The sequence below is a fragment of the Oryzias latipes genome, chromosome 11 (assembly GCF_053564925.1).
Source record: "Oryzias latipes strain Hd-rR chromosome 11, Olatipes_Hd-rR_3.1".
Lineage (NCBI taxonomy): Eukaryota > Metazoa > Chordata > Actinopteri > Beloniformes > Adrianichthyidae > Oryzias > Oryzias latipes.
The window spans coordinates 4,843,335-4,868,408 of record NC_136247.1 but is presented as its reverse complement, the minus strand read 5'-3'; the positions used below and the strand labels follow the sequence as shown (position 1 = coordinate 4,868,408).

Below are 25,074 nucleotides of genomic sequence, written 5' to 3'. Positions count from 1 at the left end.
AACTATAGAGGAATAAAGTTGATGAGCCACACAATGAAGCTGTGGGAAAGAGTAGTGGAAGCCAGGCTTAGGAAGAAGGTGGAGTTTTGTGAGCAGCAGTATGGTTTCATGCCCCGTAAGAGCACCACTGATGCTATTTTTGCTTTGAGAATGTTGATGGAAAAGTACAGAGAAGGTCAGAAGGAGCTGCATTGTGTGTTCGTAGATTTAGAGAAGGCGTATGACAGGGTGCCGAGGGAGGAGCTGTGGTACTGTATGAGGTCGTCTGGAGTGGCAGAGAAGTATGTCAGAGTAGTTCAGGACATGTATGAGAGAAGTATGACGGTGGTGAGATGTGCTGTAGGTCAGACAGAGGAGTTCAAGGTGGAGGTGGGACTACACCAAGGATCAGCTTTGAGTCCCTTTTTGTTTGCTATGCTGATGGACAGGCTGACAGACGAGGTAAGACAGGAATCTCCCTGGACAATGATGTTTGCGGATGACATTGTAATTTGCAGTGAGAGTAGAGAGCAAGTGGAGGAACAGCTAGAGAGGTGGAGGTTTGCTCTGGAAAGAAGAGGCATGAAGGTCAGTCATAGTAAGACAGAATACATGTGTCTGAACGAGAGGGATCAAGGTAGAAGCGTTAGGTTACAGGGGACTGAGGTGAAGAAGGTGCAGGAGTTTAAGTACTTGGGGTCAACAGTTCAGTGTGATGGGGAGTGTGGAAAAGAGGTGAAGAGGCGAGTGCAGGCAGGTTGGAGCGGGTGGAGGAAAGTGTCAGGAGTGTTGTGTGACAGAAGAGTGTCAGCAAGACTCAAAGGAAAGGTGTACAAGACAGTGGTGAGACCAGCTCTGCTCTATGGGTTAGAGACGGTAGCAGTGAGACAGAGACAAGAGGCTGAGATGGAGGTAGCGGAGATGAAGATGTTGAGGTTCTCCTTAGGAGTGACCAGGTTAGACAGGATAAGGAACGAGTACATCAGAGGGACGGCTCATGTTGCCTGTGTTAGCGACAAAGTCAGAGAAGCCAGACTGAGATGGTTTGGACATGTTCAGAGGAGGGATAGTGGATATATTGGTAGAAGGATGTTGGAGATGGAGCTGCCTGGCAGGAGGGCAAGAGGACGGCCAAAGAGGAGATATATGGATGTCTTAACAGAGGACATGAAGTTGGCTGATGTTAGGGTAGAAGATGTCCATGATAGAGTGAGGTGGAAAAGGATGATTCGCTGTGGCGACCCCTGATGGGAAAAGCCGAAAGAGAAAGACTCACCGTCTCAAAGACCCAAAATGCAGTTGTTTTTTATGTTTGAAGTTTTGTGGTCAAATACATTTTGTTTTTATTGATTCAAAGAAAAAGTGCCAGTGATAAAAAAAGGAATCTGTTAAAAGGGATGAATCCCCCCCATCCGTCCACTTCTAGGAATACATGACCCCCAGTAAGAACCACAGTCAGTCCTCATGTTGCTAAAACTGAAAGAAGAAAACCAGAAGTTACATTCCATAATCCAGAAGTTCTCCCTTCCTTTAAACAGCATAGTGGGAAAAATAAAACTTGCAGTTTGAGTGAAAGAATTCTCAAGAGAAGACGTTCGTTAGACAAAACCGAGTAGCACCGTGGTTTAACGCTGAAACTCGTTCTCTTAAACGAGAAACCCGTAAGTTGGAAAGAGAATGGCTCCGCTCCGGTTCAGAGCAGTCTCTGGATGTCTGGAAACATAGCCCATTAAATTATAAAAAAAGCTCTGCGTAGAGCTAGAAGCCAGTACTATTCAACCTTAATATCAGAGAATGGAAACAATCCAAGATTTCTTTTTAGCACTATTGCTAGGTTAACTCGCAGTCAGAGCTCAGTAGAACCACATGTTCCTGTTTCTTTCAGATCTGATGATTTTCCTACATTTTTCGATAGTAAAATCTCAAATATTAGACATAAGTTAAATCAAGTTATTCCTACTATCAGCCCAGAACAGGCTGAAGCAGTAGAAATGGAGGCATCCATAGAAACCTCTGTAACATTAGACTGCTTCACTATTGTGGATCAAGCGGAAATAGCATCAATTATTACGTCCTCCAAATCCTCAACGTGTCTGTTAGACCCAATTCCCACTAGACTTTTTAAAGAAACTTTTCCCCTAATTAATGATCCCATATTAACAATGATAAATGCCTCTCTGGAAACGGGTTACGTGCCACAGTCTTTTAAATATGCAGTTGTTAAACCTCTTCTGAAAAAGCCCAGTTTGGATCCTAGCATCTTGGCCAACTATAGACCGATATCAAACCTGCCCTTTATTTCTAAAATCCTAGAAAGAGTTGTAGTTAAGCAGCTTTACTGCCACCTACAGGACAACAGCCACTTTGAAGACTTTCAGTCGGGGTTTAGACCTCACCACAGTACGGAAACTGCACTAGTTAGAGTCTCTAATGACTTGTTATTTGCCTCAGAAAAGGGACTACTTTCTATTCTGGTCCTGTTGGACCTCAGTGCAGCCTTTGACACTATCGACCACAGTATTTTACTCCATAGATTAGAGCAGGACATAGGGATCAGAGGATCTGCTCTCCAGTGGTTTAAATCCTATCTGTCCGATAGGTATCAGTTCGTTAATGTAAATGGCCATTCGTCTCAGTGCACTCGAGTCAACTATGGAGTCCCACAGGGCTCAGTTTCAGGACCCATCCTGTTTATGCTTTATATGCTACCCCTAGGAAACATAATCAGGAAACACAGCATTAATTTTCATTGTTATGCCGACGACACGCAGTTGTATTTATCCATGAAGCCTGACCAGAATGACCAGATAGAGAAACTGAACGCCTGCATCAGTGACATCAAGACCTGGATGACAATTAATTACCTCCTCTTGAACCCAGAAAAAACTGAGGTCATTATACTAGGTCCTAAAAACCTCAGAGATGCTCTGTCTGCTCAGATATTCTCCCTGGATGGCATAAGTATAGCCCCCAATTCCACAGTTAGAAACCTTGGGGTTTAATTTGACCAGGATTTATCATTTAAGGCTCACATATCTCAGGCATGTAGAACTGCCTTTTTTCACCTGCGGAATATTGCTAAGATCAGAAATATACTTTCTAAGAGTGATGCTGAAAAACTCATCCATGCATTTGTTACGTCGAGGCTGGATTACTGTAACTCTTTGTTAGCAGCGTGTCCTAAGAGTTCCTTAAGAAGTCTCCAGCTTGTTCAGAACGCAGCTGCTAGATCTAGCAGAAGAGATCACATCACTCCTGTGTTAGTTTCACTTCACTGGCTCCCAGTTGATTCCAGAATCAAGTTCAAGATCCTCCTGTTAACCTATAAGGCCTTACATGGAATGGCCCCGTCCTATATTAAGGACCTCATAGTCCCTTACCATCCAATGAGAACACTTCGCTCGCAAAATGCAGGACTGCTTGTGGTTCCTAGAATTAGTAAAAGTACGGTTGGAGGTAGAGCCTTTAGTCATCAAGCCCCTGTCTTATGGAATAAACTCCCAGCTCATGTAAGAGAGGCCGACTCAGTTTCTACATTCAAAGCTAGACTGAAAACATTCCTCTTTGGACAGGCTTATTGTCAGACTAGTTAGTATTCAGAGATTATTTAACTTAATGTTAATTTGTTTAAATGAAACTTAATAACTTTTTCCTTTAAAAGGCTGCTAGAAGTTGAAGCTGGGGTAACTATGGTGCACTGGGGTTCTGTCCTCTTTTCTTTTCTACTTCTACCCTTCCTCTCTTCTCCATTCTTGATCATTATTCATCATTTAGTTCTCCATGCCTCTGTTTGGTGCAGTGCGATTCATGTATTGTCCCTCTTTTCCTCTCCCCTCCTGGGGAGTGGGAGTGCTTCCAGACTCCAGTTGGTTCATCCGTGCTCCAGCTCCTGACCGTTTACCTCGCCTTTGCTCGTGCTCCTACACCTGGCTGTGGATCCTGCCTCTGGCTCATCTCTGGCTCGTCTCTGCTCTGTACCTGACCGAGTACCTCGTCTCTGCTCCTGCTCCTACACCTGGCTGTGGTTCCTGTCTCCGGCTCGACTCGCGCCTTTGACTGTCCCCACAACCACAGCTGGATGAGGCTCGTCTGCTGGACTTTATATATGTAGTTGTAGGGTTAGATAAGTTAGTTCTTCTCTAAGAGTTCTGGTAAATCGCCTGTCCGTCCTGGGGGAGGATCCCTCCTTCATGTGGGCACCCCTGAGGTTTCTTCGTTTTTTCCGGAATCCGGTTTTTTTGGGAGTTTTTCCTTACCGCGAAGGGGGGTCTAAGGGCAGGGATGCCAGTATAGCTTAGTCAGTTTGTTAGTTCATTTTAGTATTTTACTATTGCGCTCTTTGTATTCATGATCCTTTTGAGTTCATGTTTTACTTCAAAGCCCATCGAGACGACTGTTGTTGTGATTTTGGGCTATACAAATAAAATTGAATTGAATTGAATTGACGTTATCTAAAAATAAATAAATGTGTCACAATTCAGCTGTTCCAGAAATCTGTTGAAAAATGAGACACACTGAGGGCAAAAAAGAAAATCTGGGTGACAGAATCCACCTGCTGTCATTTCTGGAGCATGGTGGTGGGGAGTTGATGATCTGGGAAATGATTGAGCCTTAATCATTGTCTACTCCATTTATGAAGGACAGAGGCTGCAAACATGAGAAAAAATGTGTTTAACTCACAGCAAAAGCATCAACAACATTAGAAAAGATCATTTTTAAAAAGTGTGACGGAGCAGAATGACAATTTTTATGTGTGACAAACAGGATTTATGTCTGTGTGAATGTTAACCCCTTCTTGCCATTCGCCGCTAAATCCAACATCATATAAAATCCAGAACTCCATTCAATTTAACTTCACCTCAAACGGAAAGAGCACTGAAGAATATTTTTTATATAACTGCAAATTAAGTCAGTCATAAAGGGGTTCTTGATAGGAATCAGATTGTTTAAAACACTCATTATGTTGTTTTTCATTCAATATGTTGATAAATGTTTCTTCACTTGAAGTCATCCATTCATCTTGAAAAGCTCTAATAAAAGATGTGAAGATGATGAGGAAACTCCTGTATGTGTTTGAGCCAAACCACCGTCCAGAAAAAGCTGAAGAACTAACTGTTGGTTCTGCTCATAGAAGCCTTTAGGATCTTCTCCTTTCATCTCTGCTGACAGTTTACATCTGAGGACAGATGATCTCCATCATCAGAACGTCTGATAGGAGCTCCAGCAGAAGCCAGGTGAACCACCTGCGCCATAGCTTGATCTGGACTCCGCTGACAGGTGAGACGTTGGTCTTTTCTTGGCGAGTGTGTCAGAGAGCCGGAGGCTGCAGAGTTCACCCAACCCTCCTGTCTGACATCATGCAGCTTGTTGTGGAGCTTCCAGAATAAAAATCCCTCATGTGCCTTTAAGCGTTTGGCAAACCAGCAAATCAGGAACTCAGTACTTTGAAACCTTCATGCAGCTGCAACTGGATGTCTTTTATTTGATCAAAAATCCTGGAGTTTCTGCTTCATACAGAAAGTCAGACTTCTTGAGGTTATAGATTATTATTATTATTATTACTAAAGTCCCATTCTGATCATCTTTTGATCTATTATCAAAGTGTTTCCAGTGGTCTTATAATTAGGATGTGTAATTATGAATAAAAAAACTGTGTTGTTTTCTAACATAGTTTCTATAGAGCGACAGTTCTTTAGAAGTTCTCCGCCCCGGTACTGCTGGGGCGGAGTAAGCCTTCCCTCACTTCCCATCATCTGCCCTCACTCCCTCCCTCCCTCTATCTTACAGCCCCTTACACATACAACCTATCATTACTGGTGCAACAAAAATGGTGATCAATATCAGATCTATCCAGCCGTACAGTTTAGATCCAGATTCCAGCTCAGACGAGGAAAACAAAGACGTTCATGGATCTATTTTTCTGACAGTGGATGAATCAGAATGGAGCAGAGCAGGCAGACTGTAGCCCACTGATTGTACCACCTACATCACACCTGCAAGCTTTGTACATTCAAATCGCAGAACAATTTGAATAAGGAAAATAAATTAATAATGATTAACCATTAGAATTAGAAGGTAAAACTTGAAATTTTAAGCTTAATTTTCTTTCTATGTGTTGTCCATCATTAAAAACACCAATTATTATCAGAGTGCGTCTTTGTGTTAGTGTGAAACCATACAAACTCACACATTCTGTTAATTAAAAAAGTAAACCTTCATTTCTTTTTATAGGTATTTTACAACACTCCTCGGGCTTGTTTAAGCTTAGGCATAAATATTCATGTTAAACATGTCTAAAACCATGAATGTGAGGGGAAGCAAATAAAATGTACGGTTATTTAGGAAATTACAAATGTAAAGACATGAGTTTTTTGAAAACCCACGTGAAAAACAAAGATTATGACTCAGTTCTCTACCTGAAAACGTTTTCTGTTGCATTTGTTGCTGTTTTTTTACATTTACAGCTTAGTTTTGTCAGTTCAAAGCTTCAGCAGAAGAACAGCAAAGATCTGAAGCTGAACAAGAGAAACATCTCTAACAGAGCTCTTCATGGAGCCAGAAAGGATTTTAAAAAAATGTGTTCAGCTCTCAGACTAAAGTCATTTGTTTAAAAGTTTTTTTTAAGTCTGGGTAAAGCTTCACTGCGTCTCTTCAGCACCGCGGACGGGGCTCCATAGAAAGCCCATCATCTGAGCTGGTGAAGCTCCGTGAGGAGGAGTGGTCATAGTGGGAGTTCGGGGAGGGGCGCAGCCCCGCTGCGTGGGGAGGAAGGCTTACAGCAGCAGGTGAACTCATGCCGGAGCTCCGCGGAGTCGTGACACGCTGACAGGCGGAAGGAGAGCCGCCCCCCCGCACGGTGTCTGTCTGGAGCGCATGGAACCTGAAAAAGGGAAACAATTTGGTGCCAAGCGTGAATAATTAAGGAGTCCCCGAAGGCAAAGAAGAGGGCAGATCTTTTTTCTCATGATTCAAGGTGATCATCTGGGATGAGGAGTTCTGGAAAGCGCAATGAACCCTGACAGCCTCTGCGGACTCTGCGCGCACGCTCCCGCCTTTGTGCTCCGAAGCGCGCTTGCCTTCATCCACAGCCTCCGCGCACCCTCAGCTCTCAGAGGAAACTTGTTTGCGCAGGAACCTGTTGTGGATCACAATTGATCCTGGAGTATTTTTAGCGCTCACTATAGACTGATTCCGGAATAAAGAAAGAAAGAAGCGGGGGGAAAGCCTCTTTTTGCCACTCACACAGAGCCTCTCCGCAACCCCGTGACCCTCCCCTCCTCGTGGGCGACTCGGCACATTTCTCTCCAAGATGGTTGTTCCTAGCGAGGAAGATTGGTGGACTTCTCGGACAGTAGAGATGCTTTCCTCCTGGCTTTAGGCGCAGAATGGCTCCTGAACAGCCTTCGTGCCGGTGGGGCTACGATGAACAGGTTGCTGTTGCGCTGAAACTTCCAGACCAGGGGAAGGATGCGCAGGTGCAGGACATCTGAATCAGCCTCTCAAAGTTAGAGAGGAGCCTCAGGGACAGAAGGCAGAAGAGGATACTTATCTCCCAGCGCCTCTTTCTCACTTTCTACGCTTTGAGGAGAGAAGAGACCGACCGGCGATCTTGGCAGCAGCTTGTTGATGGCACTGCGCACAGGGAGGACTTGGTTTGGGCAGGTCTTGCGCAGGGTCTCTCGGCTGCAGGGCTCCTGGTCCAGGCGATCCAGCAGTCTTCTGTGTCTCTCGGTGAACCAGGAGCAGGATCCGGGGACCTGTCACCGGGATCAGTACAAGGCAGGGGGCAGGTGCGCTGAACCCGGCATCCGCGCCCCCCAGAGCGCGCCTTTCTGCTCCACCGCTGCCTCCAGGCGCTGCCCGCACGGTTTCCTCCACGCCTGCTGCGCCTTTCCTGGGAACCCGAGGGGACATGAGCCCCTTGGTCGTCGGTTCCTGTTGGCCATGAAGAGACAGAATGTGCGGACCCTGTCCCTGATCGTCTGCACGTTCACGTACCTGCTCGTGGGGGCCGCCGTCTTTGACGCCCTGGAGTCCGACTTTGAAATGCGTGAAAAGGAGCAGCTGGAGGCGGAGGAGAGGCGTCTTCAGGGGAAATATAACATCAGCGAGGATGACTACCGCAAACTGGAGAGCATCATCATGGAGGCCGAGCCCCACAGAGCCGGGGTGCAGTGGAAATTCGCGGGCTCCTTTTACTTTGCCATCACGGTTATCACAACCATCGGTGAGTCTGCAAAAAATCTGCAGCGCAACACTTTTGGGACGGATGTCTGTTCCACGCAAAGCGCAGAGGTTCCGGGTGTTCGAGCCCTTATTTAAAGTTTTCAGCAACATGTTGCAGCTGCGCGCAGCTGCCAGGGCGCATCCGCGTGACAGAGCGTGGAATTCAGTTGAGTCAGGTCGTGTAAAATCATACACCTGTGTGGAAAACACGCAGAGCTGCAGCGGTGCGTGAGCGCAGCGGCGCGTGGTGCTGAAGGGACAGCGCGCGCCCTGACGTCACGCCTCCACCTGAGGATCACTTTACGCATGTTTACAAACGCCGCGTCTTTCTATGTTGTTTGTGTTCTTCCGCATTTATGCTACTTAGTGGTTTTCAAAGATCCTCTGAACTTCAGAGCAGTTCAGTGCAGAGCATGTATCATACGTGACTGACGGCGGAAGCTGTTGCTTTGCTGAGAAACTGGTGCAGACTTCTACAGTTCTTCTCTCCGTTCAACTTCAGACAGATTCAGTTCCGTGGGGCACAGAACTCTTTAAGCGTTTGACCTGGTACTCACCTGAAAAGAAAATGTAAAAAAACAAACAAAAAAACAATGAAAATATGAAAATTAAAGGATTTTGTTGAGAAAAAGTGAATACCCAGAGAATGTATCCTGTGTGTGAGAAAAAAAGGCTTTCTTTTTAAGGATTCTGTAAGTTACTTCTGAATTGTAATTTATTCCAGATTACTTAAAGTATTTAGTAACATTGCAATATAACTGTCTCAGAATTGCGATGTCTTTTATGAATCTTTTGTTACTTTTCCTTCACTCTATTTGCCAAACGGGTAGAAATATCTCAAAGGACCAAAGCACATCAGAGGATTTTAGCATTTAAATGACGACGATTTGGTTTAATACCAACTATTGATAATATTATTGATTTTACAGTGAAATGACAGGAAGTAGAACTGGATGAGAAGCCTCAGCTTTAGTCATGAATCATACAGATCTTTTGCATAAATTAATAATATTACTTTATTAGTCAAAAATTCACTTTAAATTAAAAATGTAAAATAAATTATGTGTTATTTATAAGTGGCCGTGGTGCAGAGGTAAAGCGGTCGACTTCTGATTGGAACATTGCAGGTTTGATACCCCCCTAAGCCCCATGTCTCAAAGTGTTTTCTGGGTCAAGACACTGAACCCCCCAAATGCTCCTGATGGTTAGAGGTTGGTGCCAGTGCTCTGCAGCAGAGCCGCCTTCAGTGTGTGAATGTGTGTGTTTGAATGTGTGTGAAGTGCTTTGGGCCCTAAAGCAACATATAAGGGGCTATAGAAGTATGCACCGTTTACCATTCTTTTTACTTAGAAAAAAAGTTACCAAAAAACAAAACAACAACACAGAGAAGCTGAGACCTGTGAGCCTCAAACAAACTAAACAAAATGTTAGTTAAGGAAAGCTGGTTAAAACGACTGCATTCGTCAACAGACAAGACAGACATTGGCTCTTTTAAAAAAAATAGGTCAAAACTCTATCACTAGGAACACTTATTTAACTGGACATTGGTCTCATTTAGCTGAAAATGACTAAAAGGCTTCAGGGGACCAAGTTTTGTGGTTTTAATTTGCTTCACGCTTTCTATGGTTTTGTCTCATCAGTCTGCTGTAAAAGTCATTAAACACTTTTTTTTTTTTTTTACTAAGTCTTTAGAAAGGCACTGTACAAAAGGTTACATGGGACTGTATCACATTACTTTTGTTATGAGTTCCTTCCATCACACAGAAGACAAGTAACAGATTTTTACAGAGGTCATATAGAGGTGTGTGTGTGTGTGTGTGTGTGTGGGGGGGGGGGGGGGGGGGCAGATTCAGCAGGCCACTTTTCTGAGTTATCACTTTATTTTGAAAGTCTGGTAACAGACCTTTCCCAGAACTTCTCTTGAAATGCCCTCCAGTCAAGTTTACTTATGCTGCACTAAGCAGCACAGGTACAAAGGTTCTGTGTGGGCCCTTTAAGGAAAGGAGCTGGTTTAGAACACTATTACTAATATTTTACATAGAGCCCACTATTTAAAATATTTCTAACAAGAAAGGTTTCACCTGTCAGTATTCCTGCATCAAATCAGATTGAATTCAAGCCTTTTTTGTTTCTTTCATGACAAATATCAAATTCAGGCTAAACGTTTGAACCATTTCTGTAAAAAATGAACCAGAAACACCAAACCTGGAATCACAGAATCTGAAGTAGATCACAGATGACAGAGAAGATGGGAAAGTCCCAGGAAAGCTTGCTGGATACAATCATGTTCAGAAGCTCTGTCATCTCTCTGTGGACTCACTTCAGTCAACTCTCCAACCTGTTGAAGAGGAGAGTTTCCAGGTTAAATTTGAGTCTGCCGCCTGTCTTTAAGCTGTGCAGCATTTGACTGAGGCGCAGCTCTAAACACTGACAGTAACAGACTCACAACTGTGTCTTCTATCTCAGTAATGCAACTCAGAGGAAAACTTCAACAAACTGTCAGTTGGATTCTGCTGCTGAAAGTAAAAAGATATTTGTATGAAATAAAAATGCAGCAGAGATAATGAAACAACACGCACACACACACACTCACACACGCACACACACACACACAGGCACACCTGTCCGAATACTTGTTAACACAATCAGCCAATCACATGGCAGTAGCTTAATGCATTTAGACATGGTCCAGACGATCTGCTGTGAGCATCAGAAAAAGGAAGAAAGGTGATTGAAGTGACTTTAAATGGTTGTTGGTGCCAGACAGGCTGGTCTGAGCAAAGTGTTCTGTTTGGGTGGTAAGGCACTATGAGGTCTTTGATATAGTATCGGGCCATACCATGTAAGGCCTTATAGGTTAACAGGAGGATTTTAAACTTGATTCTAGAATCAACTGGGAGCCAGTGAAGTGAAACTAACACAGGAGTGATGTGATCTCTTCTGCTAGTTCCAGCTAACAATCTAGCTGCTGCGTTCTGAACAAGCTGGAGACTTCTTAAGGAACTCTTAGGACACGCTGCTAACAAGGAGTTACAGTAATCCAGCCTCGACGTAACAAATGCATGGATGAGTTTTTTAGCATCACTCTTAGAAAGTATATTTCTGATCTTAGCAATATTCCGCAGGTGAAAAAATGCAGTTCTACACGCCTGAGATATATGAGCCTTAAATGATAAGTCCTGGTCAAGTAAAACCCCAAGGTTTCTAACTGTGGAATTGGGGGCTATACTTATGCCATCCAGGGAGACTATCTGAGCAGACAGAGCATCTCTGAGGTTTTTAGGACCAAGTATAATGACCTCAGTTTTTTCTGGGTTCAAGAGGAGGTAATTAATTGTCATCCAGGTCTTGATGTCACTGATGCAGGCGTTCAGTTTCTCTATCTGGTCATTCTGGTCAGGCTTCATGGATAAATACAACTGCGTATCGTCGGCATAACAATGAAAATTAATGCTGTGTTTCCTGATTATGTTTCCTAGGGGTAGCATATAAAGCGTAAACAGGATGGGTCCTGAAACTGAGCCCTGTGGGACTCCATAGTTAACTCAAGTGCACTGAGAGGAATGGCCATTTACATTAACGAACTGATACCTATCGGACAGATAGGATTTAAACCACTGGAGAGCAGATCCTCTGATCCCTATGTCCTGCTCTAATCTATGGAGTAAAATACCGTGGTCGATAGTGTCAAAGGCTGCACTGAGGTCCAACAGGACCAGAAAAGAAAGTAGTCCCTTTTCTGAGGCCAATAACAAGTCATTAGAGACTCTAACTAGTGCAGTTTCCGTACTGTGGTGAGGTCTAAACCCCGACTGAAAGTCTTCAAAGTGGCTGTTGTCCTGTAGGTGGCAGTAAAGCTGCTTAACTACAACTCTTTCTAGGATTTTAGAAAAAAAGGGCAGGTTTGATATCGGTCTATAGTTGGCCAAGATGCTAGGATCCAAACTGGGCTTTTTCAGAAGAGGTTTAACAACTGCATATTTAAAAGACTGTGACACGTAACCCGTTTCCAGAGAGGCATTTATCATTGTTAATATGGGATCATTAATTAGGGGAAAAGTTTCTTTAAAAAGTCTAGTGGGAATTGGGTCTAACAGACACGTCGAGGATTTGGAGGACGTAATAATTGATGTTATTTTCACTTGATCCACAATAGTGAAGCAGTCTAATGTTACAGAGGTTTCTATGGATGCCTCCATTTCTACCGCTTCAGCCTGTTCTGGGCTGATAGTAGGAATAACTTGATTTAACTTATGTCTAATATTTGAGATTTGACTATCAAAAAATGTAAGAAAATCATCAGAGCTGAGAGAAACAGGAACATGTGGTTCTACTGAGCTCTGACTGCGAGTTAATCTAGCAATAGTGCTAAAAAGAAATCTTGGATTGTTTCCATTCTCTGATATTAAGGTTGAATAGTACTGGCTTCTAGCTCTACGCAGAGCTTTTTTTTTATAATTTAATAGGCTATGTTTCCAGATATCCAGAGACTGCTCTGAACCGGAGCGGCGCCATTCTCTTTCCAACTTACGGGTTTCTTGTTTAAGAGAACGAGTTTCAGCGTTAAACCACGGTGCTACTCGGTTTTGTCTAACGAACTTAGGTTTCAAGGGGGGCAACAACATCGAGTGTAGTCCTGAGGGCTTGTAAGGCATCATTAACAAAGTGGTCATTTATACTAGGACTGATGCTATGGGAGCTGGTCTCAGAGTATTTTCTCAGAATGTCACTAAATATTGGTTGAACTGTGAGTTTAAACTCAGACACAGAACGGTTAGATAAGGTTTTTCTAAGCTGTTTCTTATTCTCTGGTGCAGTAGCATGTTCTAAACTAAGCTGGAAAGTAATCAGAAAGTGATCAAAAAATGATGAGGTTATGATGAAGGACACTCAGCTGGCTGATCTCTATACCATGGGTTAAAACAAGGTCCAGGGTGTGCTTATGACAGTGAGTGGGTTCATTCACACTTTGGGTGAAACCAACATCATCTAATAAAGCTGCAAAGGCCTTTCTTAGGCAGTCACTGGGGTCATCAACATGAATATTAAAGTCCCCTAACATTATAGTTTGATCAGAATTTAAAACAGTCGATAGGAAGTCGGAAAACTCAGTTAAAAATTGAGGGCTGCGCCAGATGACCTGGCCTCCACAGTCACTTGACCTGAACCCAATCCAGATGGTTTGGGGTGAGCTGGACCGCAGAGTGAAGGCAAAAAGGACCAACAAGTGCTAAGCATCTCTGGGAACTCCTTCAAGACTGTTGGAAGACCGTTTCAGGTGATTACCTCTTGAGGCTTATCAAGAGAATGCCAAGAATGTGCAAAGCAGTGATCAAAGCAAAAGGTGGCTACTTGAAGAACCTACAATATGACATATTTTCAGTTGTTTTACACTTTATTGTTATCTTTATAATTCTACATGTGTTAATTCACCTTTGATGCCTTCAGTGAGCTACAATTTTCATAGTCATGAGAATAAAGAAAACTCTTTGAATGAGAAGGTGTGTCCAAACTTTTAGCCTGTAATGTATTTCCTAAATGTCAGAATAATAAGACAAAGGTTTTTTATAGACATTTTTTATTACTTTTATCAAAGTCAAAAGTTTGCACACGCTCAGATCACTATGCTTTTAAACAATTTGGGAAACCCCAGATGATGATGTCATCTCTTGGAAGCTTCTGATACATTTACTAACAGCATTTGAGCTAATTAGAAACACACCTGTGGATAAATATTACAGCAATTTTGAAACACTTTTTTTTTTCTAAAACATCACGGGACAGTCAAAAGAAATCAGTCAAGATGAAGACAATTGTGGATTTGCACAAGTCTGGTTTATCCTTGGGTGTAATTTCCAGATGCCTGATGGTGCCACGTTCATCTGTTCAGACCATTGTACGCAAGTCTAAACACCATGTGAATGTCCAGCGATCGCATCGCTCCGAAAGAAGACGGGTGCTGCAGAGATGAACGTACTTTGCTCCAAAGTGTCCAGAACAACCCAAGGACAAAGGCAAAAGATGTTGTGAAGATCCTGGCTGAAGGTGGTGAGGATGTGTCATCATCAACAGTGAAACAAGTGCTGTACAGACATGGGTTAAAAGGCTACTCTGCCAGGAAGAAGCCATTACTCCAAAAGAATCATAGAAAAGTCAGATTGAAGTTTGCAAATGCACACAAGGATAGACTTTAATTTTTGGAGACTTGTCCTGTTTGGCCACAATGATCATCGTTATGTTTGGAGGAAACAAAGGCCTCGGAACACCATCCCAACTGTAAAACATAGGGGTGGTAGCATCATGTTGTGTTCTTTTTTGCTGCTGGAGGAACTGGTGTACATCCCATACATACATAGAGCGGCCATCACAGAGCCCGGATCTAAATCCTATTAACCTATTTACGGTTGGAGCTGAAAAGGGGTGTACATGCAAGGCGACCCACAAACTTGGCTCACTTCCACCAGTTCTGTCAGGAGGAATGGGCCAAAATTCCTACCAAATCCTGTGAGAGGCTTGTAGAAGGAAATCCAAGAGGTTTGACCCAAGTACTGCAGTTTAAAGGCAATAGCACCAAATACTAATGAAATGTATTTAAACTTTTGACTTTGAGAAAAGTAATAAAAAATGGTCTAAAAAATGCTAGTCTTATTATTCTGACATTTAGCAAATAGAAATAATTTTGTTAATTGTACTTGGCCTAAAACAGTAAAAGTTTACTTTTATTTCATCTCTGACAGTAAGAAAAAAAAGCACGTGTTTTTATGTGGTGTATGTAAACCTCTGGTTTCAACTGCACGTTGATGACAGATGCTGTAACCTGTGACACGTCACCGTTACGGAGCAGAGCTTCACCACAGCCAATGAACTGTCAGCGCTCAGCGTTTGTCCACACTATCTGGAGTTTTCACGTTATCTTGTTGACCGTTTCCATCCTACCCTCTGCAGATGGTAAAGCAGCATGGGAAGAAGTCTCCAACACATTCTCTCAGCTACAAACAGCACATCTACAGTCCCTTCTAATAGTATCTGGAAACCGTAACCAAGCCCCAATCTCTGCCGCCCTCCTTGACTTCACCCAGTATGTTGACTGCCAGAAACAATAAAACGCAGTGCTGGCTGTTTGCCAAGATTAAAGATGCCACCTCTGTGCCCTGGACAGATTTGTCTGTTGTTTCACCTGCAGACAGCCTGTGTCCACCTGTACGAGCTGTGACTGGAATCATTGGGGCTTTGTTTTAGTGTAAGGCTTTGGTAACTCTTTAGACTGAGTAAACTTCAACCTTGATAATGTCTCAGTTGTATTTGCTGTATATTTGGTTGTGTAATTTCTGGAGTCTCAGGAAATTCCTCATCACTATCATCAGAAAGGGCAGAGTAATCGTAGTCTTCTTTTATGTCATCCCAGTCCATGAAAGTGTCTTGTATTTTAGGACAGGAAGATTGAAACACAAACTCAGAAGTTGGCCTTTTCTCCACAACAGATGCATAATTGCTCAGTTAGATATTCTTTAGAGTTTTTTCGACGTGTCAACGGTTCCATGGTACGATTTATTGAGGCTTCTGATCAAAGTTTGACGTCAAAGGTTCTTTGTAACCGAAGGTACTTCTTGACAAGAAGACTTGGTACTTGGCTCTTTGTGACAGTTGAAACCTGTGTGCAAAAATGCATCTGAATCTGAGGTTTTGTGTCTTCTACATCAACTTTTAACAATGACGTCATAACAGTTGATGTCACCGATGATGACACACACGTACACACACAGACGTAAAAAAAAACACACACACAGGAAGACTTACTTAGATACACACAAAAAAAAAACATGTACACTGGCACAAACACTAATATACACATGCAGACACAAACATTTAAAAAACAAACCACACACACACAAACAAATTCACACAGTGGGACAGAAACAGTGTTGATGTCTAGAATCCCAGGAGAACTTTGGTAAATGTCATGGTATTTTTTATTATTTTAAAACATGCACAAAAAGCACCTTTACAAATTAATGAAACCTTTTTTTTGTGATAATGAAAATGTGCCTCATCATGTGAGCTGAGTGTATGGATGCTGCTGCAGCACACAACAGGATGCTGGGAGCTATACTCAGATTTATGCTCCGTACATTCATTTAGAATGTTTGTTGACAGTCCTGAAGCTCTCTGGAGCTGCTGAGGGAACACCAGAAGTAAACCCTCCTGAATGAATTCATAGTGGGAGGAGCTGGAGAAGGAGGTGAAGCAGCAGGAGCTCGGCCTTCAGCGAGCAATCCTGTTGGAAGCTCTTACATCAGCAGGAGTGATGAAAGTTAACAGGTGAAACTGGTGAAGATTGTGAGCTGATATCAATGAATGAAAGATGAATGGTAGCAACTATCCCTGGGAGTGTCATAATATCATCTATATGTAAATCTATATCTTTATCTATATATCCTTTGTCCTTGTGTGAAATATCACGTGAACATACAAGCACACGGATTGATCTACAGGGACCAAACTCAAGTTACAAGTACAATATTTTCGCTTCTCAACAAGTCGACCAATCAGCGTCACCCAGTTGGTGCGCTGCTTTGACCAGCCTATCAGAAGCATAATAATCATGTCAGGAGAAGAACAGAAGTTTATTCTACATCAAAGGGCCTCCAACTTTTCCCATGTCACAGACCGGTTTAATGTTAAACTATATTTTTAAGATTTCCTTTTCGTAAAATGCAGTTTGTTTTTGTTTTGTTTTGTTTCACAGAAAGCGTTTCTAACACTCAGAACTCAATCCAGGCTCATTAGGCAGCTTTTCTCTTGTGGTCATCTACACACCAGCAGTTTCATGGAAAAAGGCTTCTCAGTCATTGCAGTTTGTAAAGACAAATGTTCCAACCCCCCCGAATGACACCCACAGGATCTGCTGGGCCATCTGTGTGTGCTTCAGTCCACCTCCCCGACTCAGCAATGCGAGCAGGGTTCGTGCATCGCAGCGCATGAAGATCAGCGGGTCATTTCAGACACTTAGCATTACAGATGAGCTTCTTGTTTCTTCACCTGTGTACACTTACTGCAATCGGTTCTTTGAGTGGGGGAGATCAAATGTCAGCTCCACACTTCACTTTAATATTCCGATATGAAGAATCTGTCCTGTGCAGAACAACCGCCTGACAACAAAGCAAACCCTCGGTTTCTCTCTGCCCGAGCCCATCCTCAAATCCATCCTACCTGCAGAACCACGAGCAGAACGCAGCGCGACACTGCCCCCCAGCCTGCTGCTATTTATTCCTCATGATTAATTGTTCCAAATGTGATACTTAGCGATGAAAACACGTGGACAGTGTTATGGGTGAGACTCTGCTCCAAAGCAGAAAAGCAGCCTCTGTCTATATATACCTGTCTTTACCGAGCACTCTGAGACGTGTTGCCGGGAGACTAAAGGCAGCTTAAAAGGTGAAAGTCATCCCTGCCAAATGCCTGGAAATATCAACATGAGGATATACCATAGACATGTAGAGATCAGATGCAGGGAAAATTTTTCAAGAAACTTGACGAGAACAATTTAAAAATGGTGCTAGCAAGACATAAAAACAAGTATTTGTTGATGAAAATCTATCAATAAACTAATGTTTAGTGTTTGGTATACAGTGAGACAGACAAAATAGTTAAAAAGACATTAAAAAAAGTTATACAGGAATACATAGTACTACTTAATATTTTATTTATTTATTTATTTTTTTAAACTTTTTTTAAACTGGGCAGAAAGATGAGAGCTGAGGGCCTCTTGTGTTGGACATATTTTACTTTAACAAGAGGGGTTATGAATCTCCTGATAAACCAGAGGTATGTCTGAATAAACCCCTTTTGTAATCGAGGCCAAACTTTATTAATTTCAATCATGTTTGAAAATCTTTTGTGTTGGACCGGACGGAAAAGGAAAGAAGGGAAGAAGAGAGAGGGATCTTAGAGAGAAACTACAATTTTTTATTGATTGTACTGGTGGGATGTGTATGTGTTGGGTTTTTTATGTGTTTTTATGTATTATTATTATTATTATTTGTAGTATCATTTTTACTATGTTTACTATTTTAAGTGCAATTTTCTATCTTATATCTATTTTATTATGGGAAGCACATTGAGGTGCAGGAAAAGTGCTATACAAATAAAGTTGAATTGAATTATGCTACAAAAACAAGTTTTCTGTATATCTCAGTGATAGAAAGATATAGAATGTAGCATGTGAGAAAATATAAGAGATTTTAGAGGAACATTAACACTCACATGAGCACAGGTGTTAGCTCACCTTTGCACTAATAGTTTGTGTGATTGAATGAAATATTTCACATTAGTTGGTTTGAATGCATAAGTATGCGTGTGTGAACACTATTTGTGTTGTGTACTTGTTGATGTGAACATTTTTGGAACAAACAGGCATGTTTGTGGCAGATGAGTGTGTGTGTGGACAGGCCCCGCCCTTATAGACTTGTACTACATCTGAACCTCACCGTAATGATTATAACCATCCAAAAATTTGGTGCTTTATGCTGCTTCATGGTTTTACCCCCCCCCCCCCCCCCCTTCTATAATCACCCCCCTGTCCCCCCACTCTAAGGCTACGTTCACACTGCAGGCTGAAACGACCCAATTCCGATTTCTTTGCCCCTATGCGACCTGTATCTGATCTTTTCATGACAGTCTGAACGACACAGATACGATCTTTTCAAATCCGACCCAGGCCACTTGGTTATGTGGTCCTGAGTCCGAAACGTATCCGATCTTTTGAAATGCGACCTCCGTCTGACCGGCCAGGCCACATGAATCCGACCCGTACGTCATTGAGACACTATAAAAGTCATAATCCTGTGTTGTGAAGTAGGCGGAAACAAGAACATAAACATCAACCATGGTGGACGATGCTGCTCAGACCAGTCAGTGGAAGGGAAGCGAGGTCACCGACTGGATTCATATTTAGGGTGACAGCTCTATTCAGGCCAAACTCCAGGGCTCTCATTGCAACCGGGCGGTTTTTGAAAATATTTCCAGCGAAATGGCTGAGCGTGGTGTTGAACCTTTCCCATTCCCGCAATGACTTTTTTTTCCCCTTTCCGACCGTGGTCAGAAGCGCGGGGACCCAAGGCAGATCCTCCTCCGGGGTTCATTTCCCCGTTCGGACCCTTAGATTCTCCAGACCGGGTTAATAAAGAGTCCATAGCATTTATTCCGGGGGAAACCTTCTTTTATTATCGTTCTCCTTCCTCCTTAAAACACAACATGCACGCGCTCGGGCGGCCGCAGCACATAAACATCCTCATTCCACAACAGTGGGTACAGACGATCCCGGCTCCAATGCCTTCTTAAAATTTTCTAAAAGATTGTAATTGTGCTGGCTCCTTTGTGAAAGTAAATTTCTTAATGCAAAAAGAGCTCCGTTGTTGACAACACTGTTGTTGACATCCATTGTTGACGTTAGCTACTTCCGCAAACAATGAGTGATGTCGTTCACCGTTGTACTCTTGCGCATGCGGGTCAATTCTGGGTCATTTCACGGTCAAACAGAAGATCACAAAAATTCGCATTTAAATGTAAATGTGAAGAGCCTTGCAAAAAAATCGGATTTTTTCAAAAAATTGGAATTGAGCGTTAAGCCCTGCAGTGTGAATGTGGGCTAACATCCCTCTCTCTTCTTCCCCTCTTTCCTTTTCTGTCCAGTCCAACACAAAACATTTTCAAATATGACTAAAATGAATAAAGTTTGGCCTCGATTCCAAAAGGGGTTTACTCAGACATACCTCTGGTTTGTCAGAAGATTAATAACCCCTCTTGTTAAAGTAAAATATGTCCAACACAAGAGGCCCTCAGCTCTCATCTGTTTGCCCAGCTGTTGAACAGGACAAAAAAAAATAGCCGGTTCTTTCCTTTCTGGTCTGCCCTTTAACCAAGAACTGGCAAACCCAAATATCTAACCAAGGGCTGGCCTCACACTCCCCCATAGGAGATGGGTGTTTAAAGGCTGACAGCAGACCTGACAGCTGGACATGAGTTACTGCTCAGGCTCATGGGCTCAGGCGCTGCACAGGCAGATAAGTTAGATCAGTGTCTGATCACATTATGCAGCTGCAGTACAGCAACATACCAAGATGCAGGACTGGGCTTCTGTGTGTTTATAGCAGAAACAACATCTTCACAAAGATTCCCCTCATGGCTGTCAGATGCACAACTCAATTACTGCTTTACTCAAACATGAAACCTTCATTAGTTCTGATTTCAGAACATGAAATTGGGTGGGGGTGTGGGGGGGTGAGTTAACAAGTCGAATCCCTGGCTTAACCTCACGTTGTCCTAAGTTATAAGAAAGCAGTTGTTGGCTTTGCAAAAAGCATCTGCTGACTGACTGAAGAAAAATAAAGATAGAACGTGAGGCCATGAGAGCCTTCTGTTTAAAGCTGATATGAAGGCAGTTTTCAAGCTCTCTGTTTGCAGATGAACACTGTGGTTTAGGACACAGGTGTTAAACTCCAGGCCTCGAAGGCTAGTGTCCTACAGGTAACTAATCTGCCATTGTAGCTTCTTATTAGCAAAGAGCACCGGATGCAGGTAATCAACAGCAGATAAGGCAGGGTTTCTGAAAAACCTACAGGACACCTGGAGTCTGACACCCCTGCTTTTTTTTTCTTTGACACCCCTGCTTTAGGTAAAAAAGCAAACAAGCAGAGCCAAAGAATCTGTTTTTTGTTTTTGGACATACCCACCCACAGTGAAAAACCCCATTCCTCTAATGCAAACGTCTGAGACTAAACGTAACAAAAGAAGGCGATGACATGGATAAACATGAACACTAAAACACTGCATAAAAAAAATCAACATCAAAACATTAAAAAGCCAAAAGGACAAGACTAATTTGGAAATAGGTTTAATTATTTTGTCTGAGTAAACAAAATAACAATAAAGTATGTGAAGATTGACTTACTGCTGCATTTATTAAAGGCTTTAAATACAAAGAGATTTGTTCAGCCACACCAGCCTACTGCGACATCAGTCTTTATATCATAGACTTTATAAACCATAATACTGTACTGAGACTGAGAAATACCCCAACAGATGACATACTGTCATGTGACATGCAGACCTTTTAATGTTTGCAGTTTTGTTCATTTGAAAAAGAGGAAACAATAATGTGCCAGTTATTTTGTTGTAGGGATTTGCAGGCATCTGGCCTGACGGCTTAAAACTGAAACCTGTTTATATGAAATAACCGAATAGTTTTACTGGATTTCACAGCAAAGTGACAAAAAAAAGGATCAAAAGTTTTCTAAATGTTTGAAACGATACCCTCTGTAAATAACAGAAAAGTGATTTCCTATTGGTTCATGTCATGCTATTTAACATAGAAGCAAGTCAGGGAAGAATTCTAAAATTGATTTTACAGTAAATGATATATGTTTTTTTAAATCTGCAGGTTTAGTTCATCTGCCTGTCTGATGTTTAGCACAACGAACTTTTTAATAAACATGTTTTCTCAGCTAAATATCAAGCCATAATGTTATTATAGTATGATAAACAGTACCTAAAGTTAAAAAACCAGGGGTTTTGTGTTTTGTGTCTTTGTAACAGTTGATCTTCTATTACTCTGATGAGAAGTTTTTTTAGGTAACACATTTCCCCTGAAGGGTTTGGTGGCAGAAATATGTGATGCTACGTCCACACCAGCCATGGAAACACACGTTCAAGCATCGCTTTCAATAAAAAGTCTATAAACGCGTACGTTTTGGGCTTCTGCGTTCAAAACTCTTGCATTCACATGTCGTCATGAAGGGTCTTAAGTCCATTTTCAGGCTCTACGTACATAAACCGTGGCAATTGAACGCACACTAAAAGTTAAACTAGTTGAACTTTGACCAATCAGGGACTTTGGGTGGCGTCCTTTTTAAAATGTGGAAGTTTTAACTGTTTGAAAATTGACCACAAAGGAGAAATGACTAATTCCTGATTGTGCCCGGTTGGAATCCTATGACGCAAGTCTTTTATATATCAGAATGGAGCTGTTAAAAAAAAGCTTGGAGGAAGATTCACCAGATTTTTACTGCTGAAACATCTCACATCAAGACTTCTCCAACTGTATAGGTACATGTGCTAGTATCAAGTAGGTCTAGTGTGAACAACGTATGCTAAAGGTTTCTTTCAGAACCTGCGTTCAGCGGGTGCTCGGTGTGGACGTGGCATAAGAGCGTTTGCTGCTTAGAAAAAGGGAATCCAACTTTTGGGGGGGTTTATCAAGATGCTGAAGAAGTAAGAGGCTGGAAAGCTCAGTTGGTGAACTGCAGGACCGGCACGTGGGAAACCAGGGTCACCATGAGCTTCATCCAGTGCGGGTCCTTGGGCAAGACGCTTCGCACTAATGCTTATCTATCTAGTCTGGGTCCTCCTGTGCTAGTCCCCAGCCCAGATAAAATACAGGGTTGTGTTGGAAAAAGGCATCCAGCGAAAAAAATCTCTGCCACACCACTTGTGCGACTATGTGAAAGCTGATTGGCTGAGGCGATCTCTGAAAGTATAAAGTGAACTAAGCTGCTCCAGAAGTGTGGTTTTAGTGTGATGGGTGGTTAAATAAGGTAGTGTTACCAAATGATGTTTATGCCATGCAGCAGTGGGTGCAGTTTATTTTATAACCCCTTTAATCAATTTTCAACCAACATTTAAATGCTGCTGTTTGCATTCGTTAACCCTTATATAGTCATTCATGGTAAATTCATTGTAATTTAATAGGTGCTATCTGCTGCGTTCATTTGGGATCAGGTTCGTTTTTTTATTTTTGAAATATTCTGCTTTGCATTAAAGAGAAAGTTTGGAGAAAGTGTTACATTTGTCCACATAAAGTTAAATTTTTATACAGTTTTCTTTGGAGTAATACTTTTTTCTTTTTGATTACCTCATTGCCAGAGTTGTTTATTAAGTGTTTTTATGTTTGTTTTAATTATTTTAGAGAGCAAGAGTAAAAACATTAAAAAGGATTTCAAAAGTTGTATTTCAATTTCTAGGAGCCCCTGGGAGTCTTGGTCTTATTCTCCCTTGCCTGAAACCAGAGAAGCCTCCACATAACCCCCCCCCCCCCCCCCCCCCCCCCCTCCATCTGTGTTTCTGTGTTTCTGTGCACAAACACTACAGTAGAGCCCCCCTCAGAGCAGTAAGACAGCAGCTACTTGATGCACAGAGGAATTCACCACGCTGGATTGACGTGTTGCATTCAGGTCCAGATTTAACTCCCTGGAACGGAACAATGGACCTCTGAGTTCTGGGTTTTTCTTTTTTCTTTTACTGTGAGATCTTTGAAAGTAATATCCCTCAGAGAACCTAAAAAACTGCAATTGAGACAAAGGTCTATAGATGTTGGTCCTTATTTAACCCTTGTGCTATCTTAGATGACCCCACCCTTACTTTGACGTGTTCTCCCTACCATGACAAAGGTGGATAATGGTGGAAATATTACATGGACACCAGTGAAAATCACAAATTTTATTTTAGTTGAGTTTAACTGCTAATTTATTCTATTAGTTTTAGTATATGCTATTTTATGTATGTATTTTCATTTTATGCATCTTATTCTCAATCTTATGTCTTTAATTTTAGTATCTTATCATGATTTTAGCCCCAGTGTTTCTTGTAGGGATCTTTTCCTCCAGGGCTAGCCGGCTTGGTCAGCGGTTGTTGCTGCAGTTGTTGCCCTTGCTGGGGCAGCTGGGGTCTAACTTTGCAGCTTCACGGCTGTGAAGTGGACCCCAGTGTTGTCCCAGTCTGGGTGGGGGCTGTGGCGATGCTCCCATGGCCGGGCTGGCTCCTGGTATGAAAGGATTCCCAAATACTGTTTCCTCACAGCAGAGCCAAGCCATACTTGTTTGTTTGCTTATTTATTTATTTAAAGTTACATAGTCATCATTCTTTGTATGTGGGGGCCATGGGTCATATGTTTTAATGGAGGGAAGGGTGAAGGGTGGGTTGGGTTTTTACTGTAGTATTGTGTGTTTTCTGTTTTAAATGTCAAAGCGTGTCGAGCTGCACCAAATGCATGAGAAGCGCTATTTTATAAATAAAGTTTGATTTGATTTGATTGAAGAAAAAAGCTTCAGAGTACTGTCTAGTGGGTCCAGATGATCCTACTCCCAATGTCAAAGTGCCTAGGATAGCACAAGGGTTACACTATCATCAAAATAGAGTTAAAACTGTCAGGTATATTGGGATTATCAGGACTGATCTGGATAATAACAGCTGCATGGAGCTGTGATGATTCCTGCCTTTTGTGATGCACCTTGAGACGCCCTGAGCTGTGTACTGGTGCTTTGTAAATGACCTGAACTGAACTGGAATGGGGAAAATATTTCCAAAAGTTTAAATTAGTTGCTGTCCTCAAAGGTTAAAGGTGATGTCCACTGTTTAATTTCACTGTGTTTGATGTTTTTCCCACTTTGCTTACACCTGCGAGAGATGGAGTCACTGACTTGGTAACAAAGCTTTACCTTCCTGTCGTCAGGTGTTTGCATTTACAGCACTGGACTTGTGTCCCCCCACAAATGAAGCCCATACACAATCTCAGCCTTATAGTGTGACCTTAGGACAGGCTACATATGACAATGTCTCATCCAGAAGACATCTGTAAGGGATTTTCCAGTACAGTAAAAGCAGATCTGATCTTTCATGCAGACCAAAGGCTCCTGAAAGCTTCCCTCTGTCGGTCCTCTGCTGTCATTCTCTTGTTGAATCACAGAGTCTGATCTGAAGAGGACTCGTGACGTGAGGTCCTCAAAGCGTGTGCGATGTATCAGTGTGTGGTAGTTGTGTGGTTGAGTGAGGTGGGCTGGAGTGCTTCTACACAGAGTCCATCTGCTCTGCATCCTG

General features: G+C 42.4%; 1 protein-coding gene and 1 long non-coding RNA gene across 2 annotated transcripts in view; one reads left to right on the top strand and one right to left on the bottom strand.

The window, feature by feature from the left end:
* Nucleotides 1–4,945: 4,945 nt before the first annotated feature.
* On the bottom strand, nucleotides 4,946–7,352 carry LOC110015987 (uncharacterized). The gene is made up of 2 exons (XR_002291245.2): nucleotides 7,222–7,352; nucleotides 4,946–6,859 (listed from the first exon to the last, which is right to left on the bottom strand). It is a non-coding gene; the product is annotated as an uncharacterized LOC110015987 (long non-coding RNA).
* A 253-nt stretch (nucleotides 7,353–7,605) lies between these two features.
* The window catches only part of kcnk9 (potassium channel, subfamily K, member 9), a 61,674-nt gene continuing 44,205 nt past the window's right edge, over nucleotides 7,606–25,074 (top strand). The window contains exon 1 of the mRNA XM_004074249.5: nucleotides 7,606–8,206. Within this exon, the coding sequence (XP_004074297.2) occupies nucleotides 7,606–8,206 (601 nt within the window). The remainder of the gene's footprint in view (nucleotides 8,207–25,074) is intronic.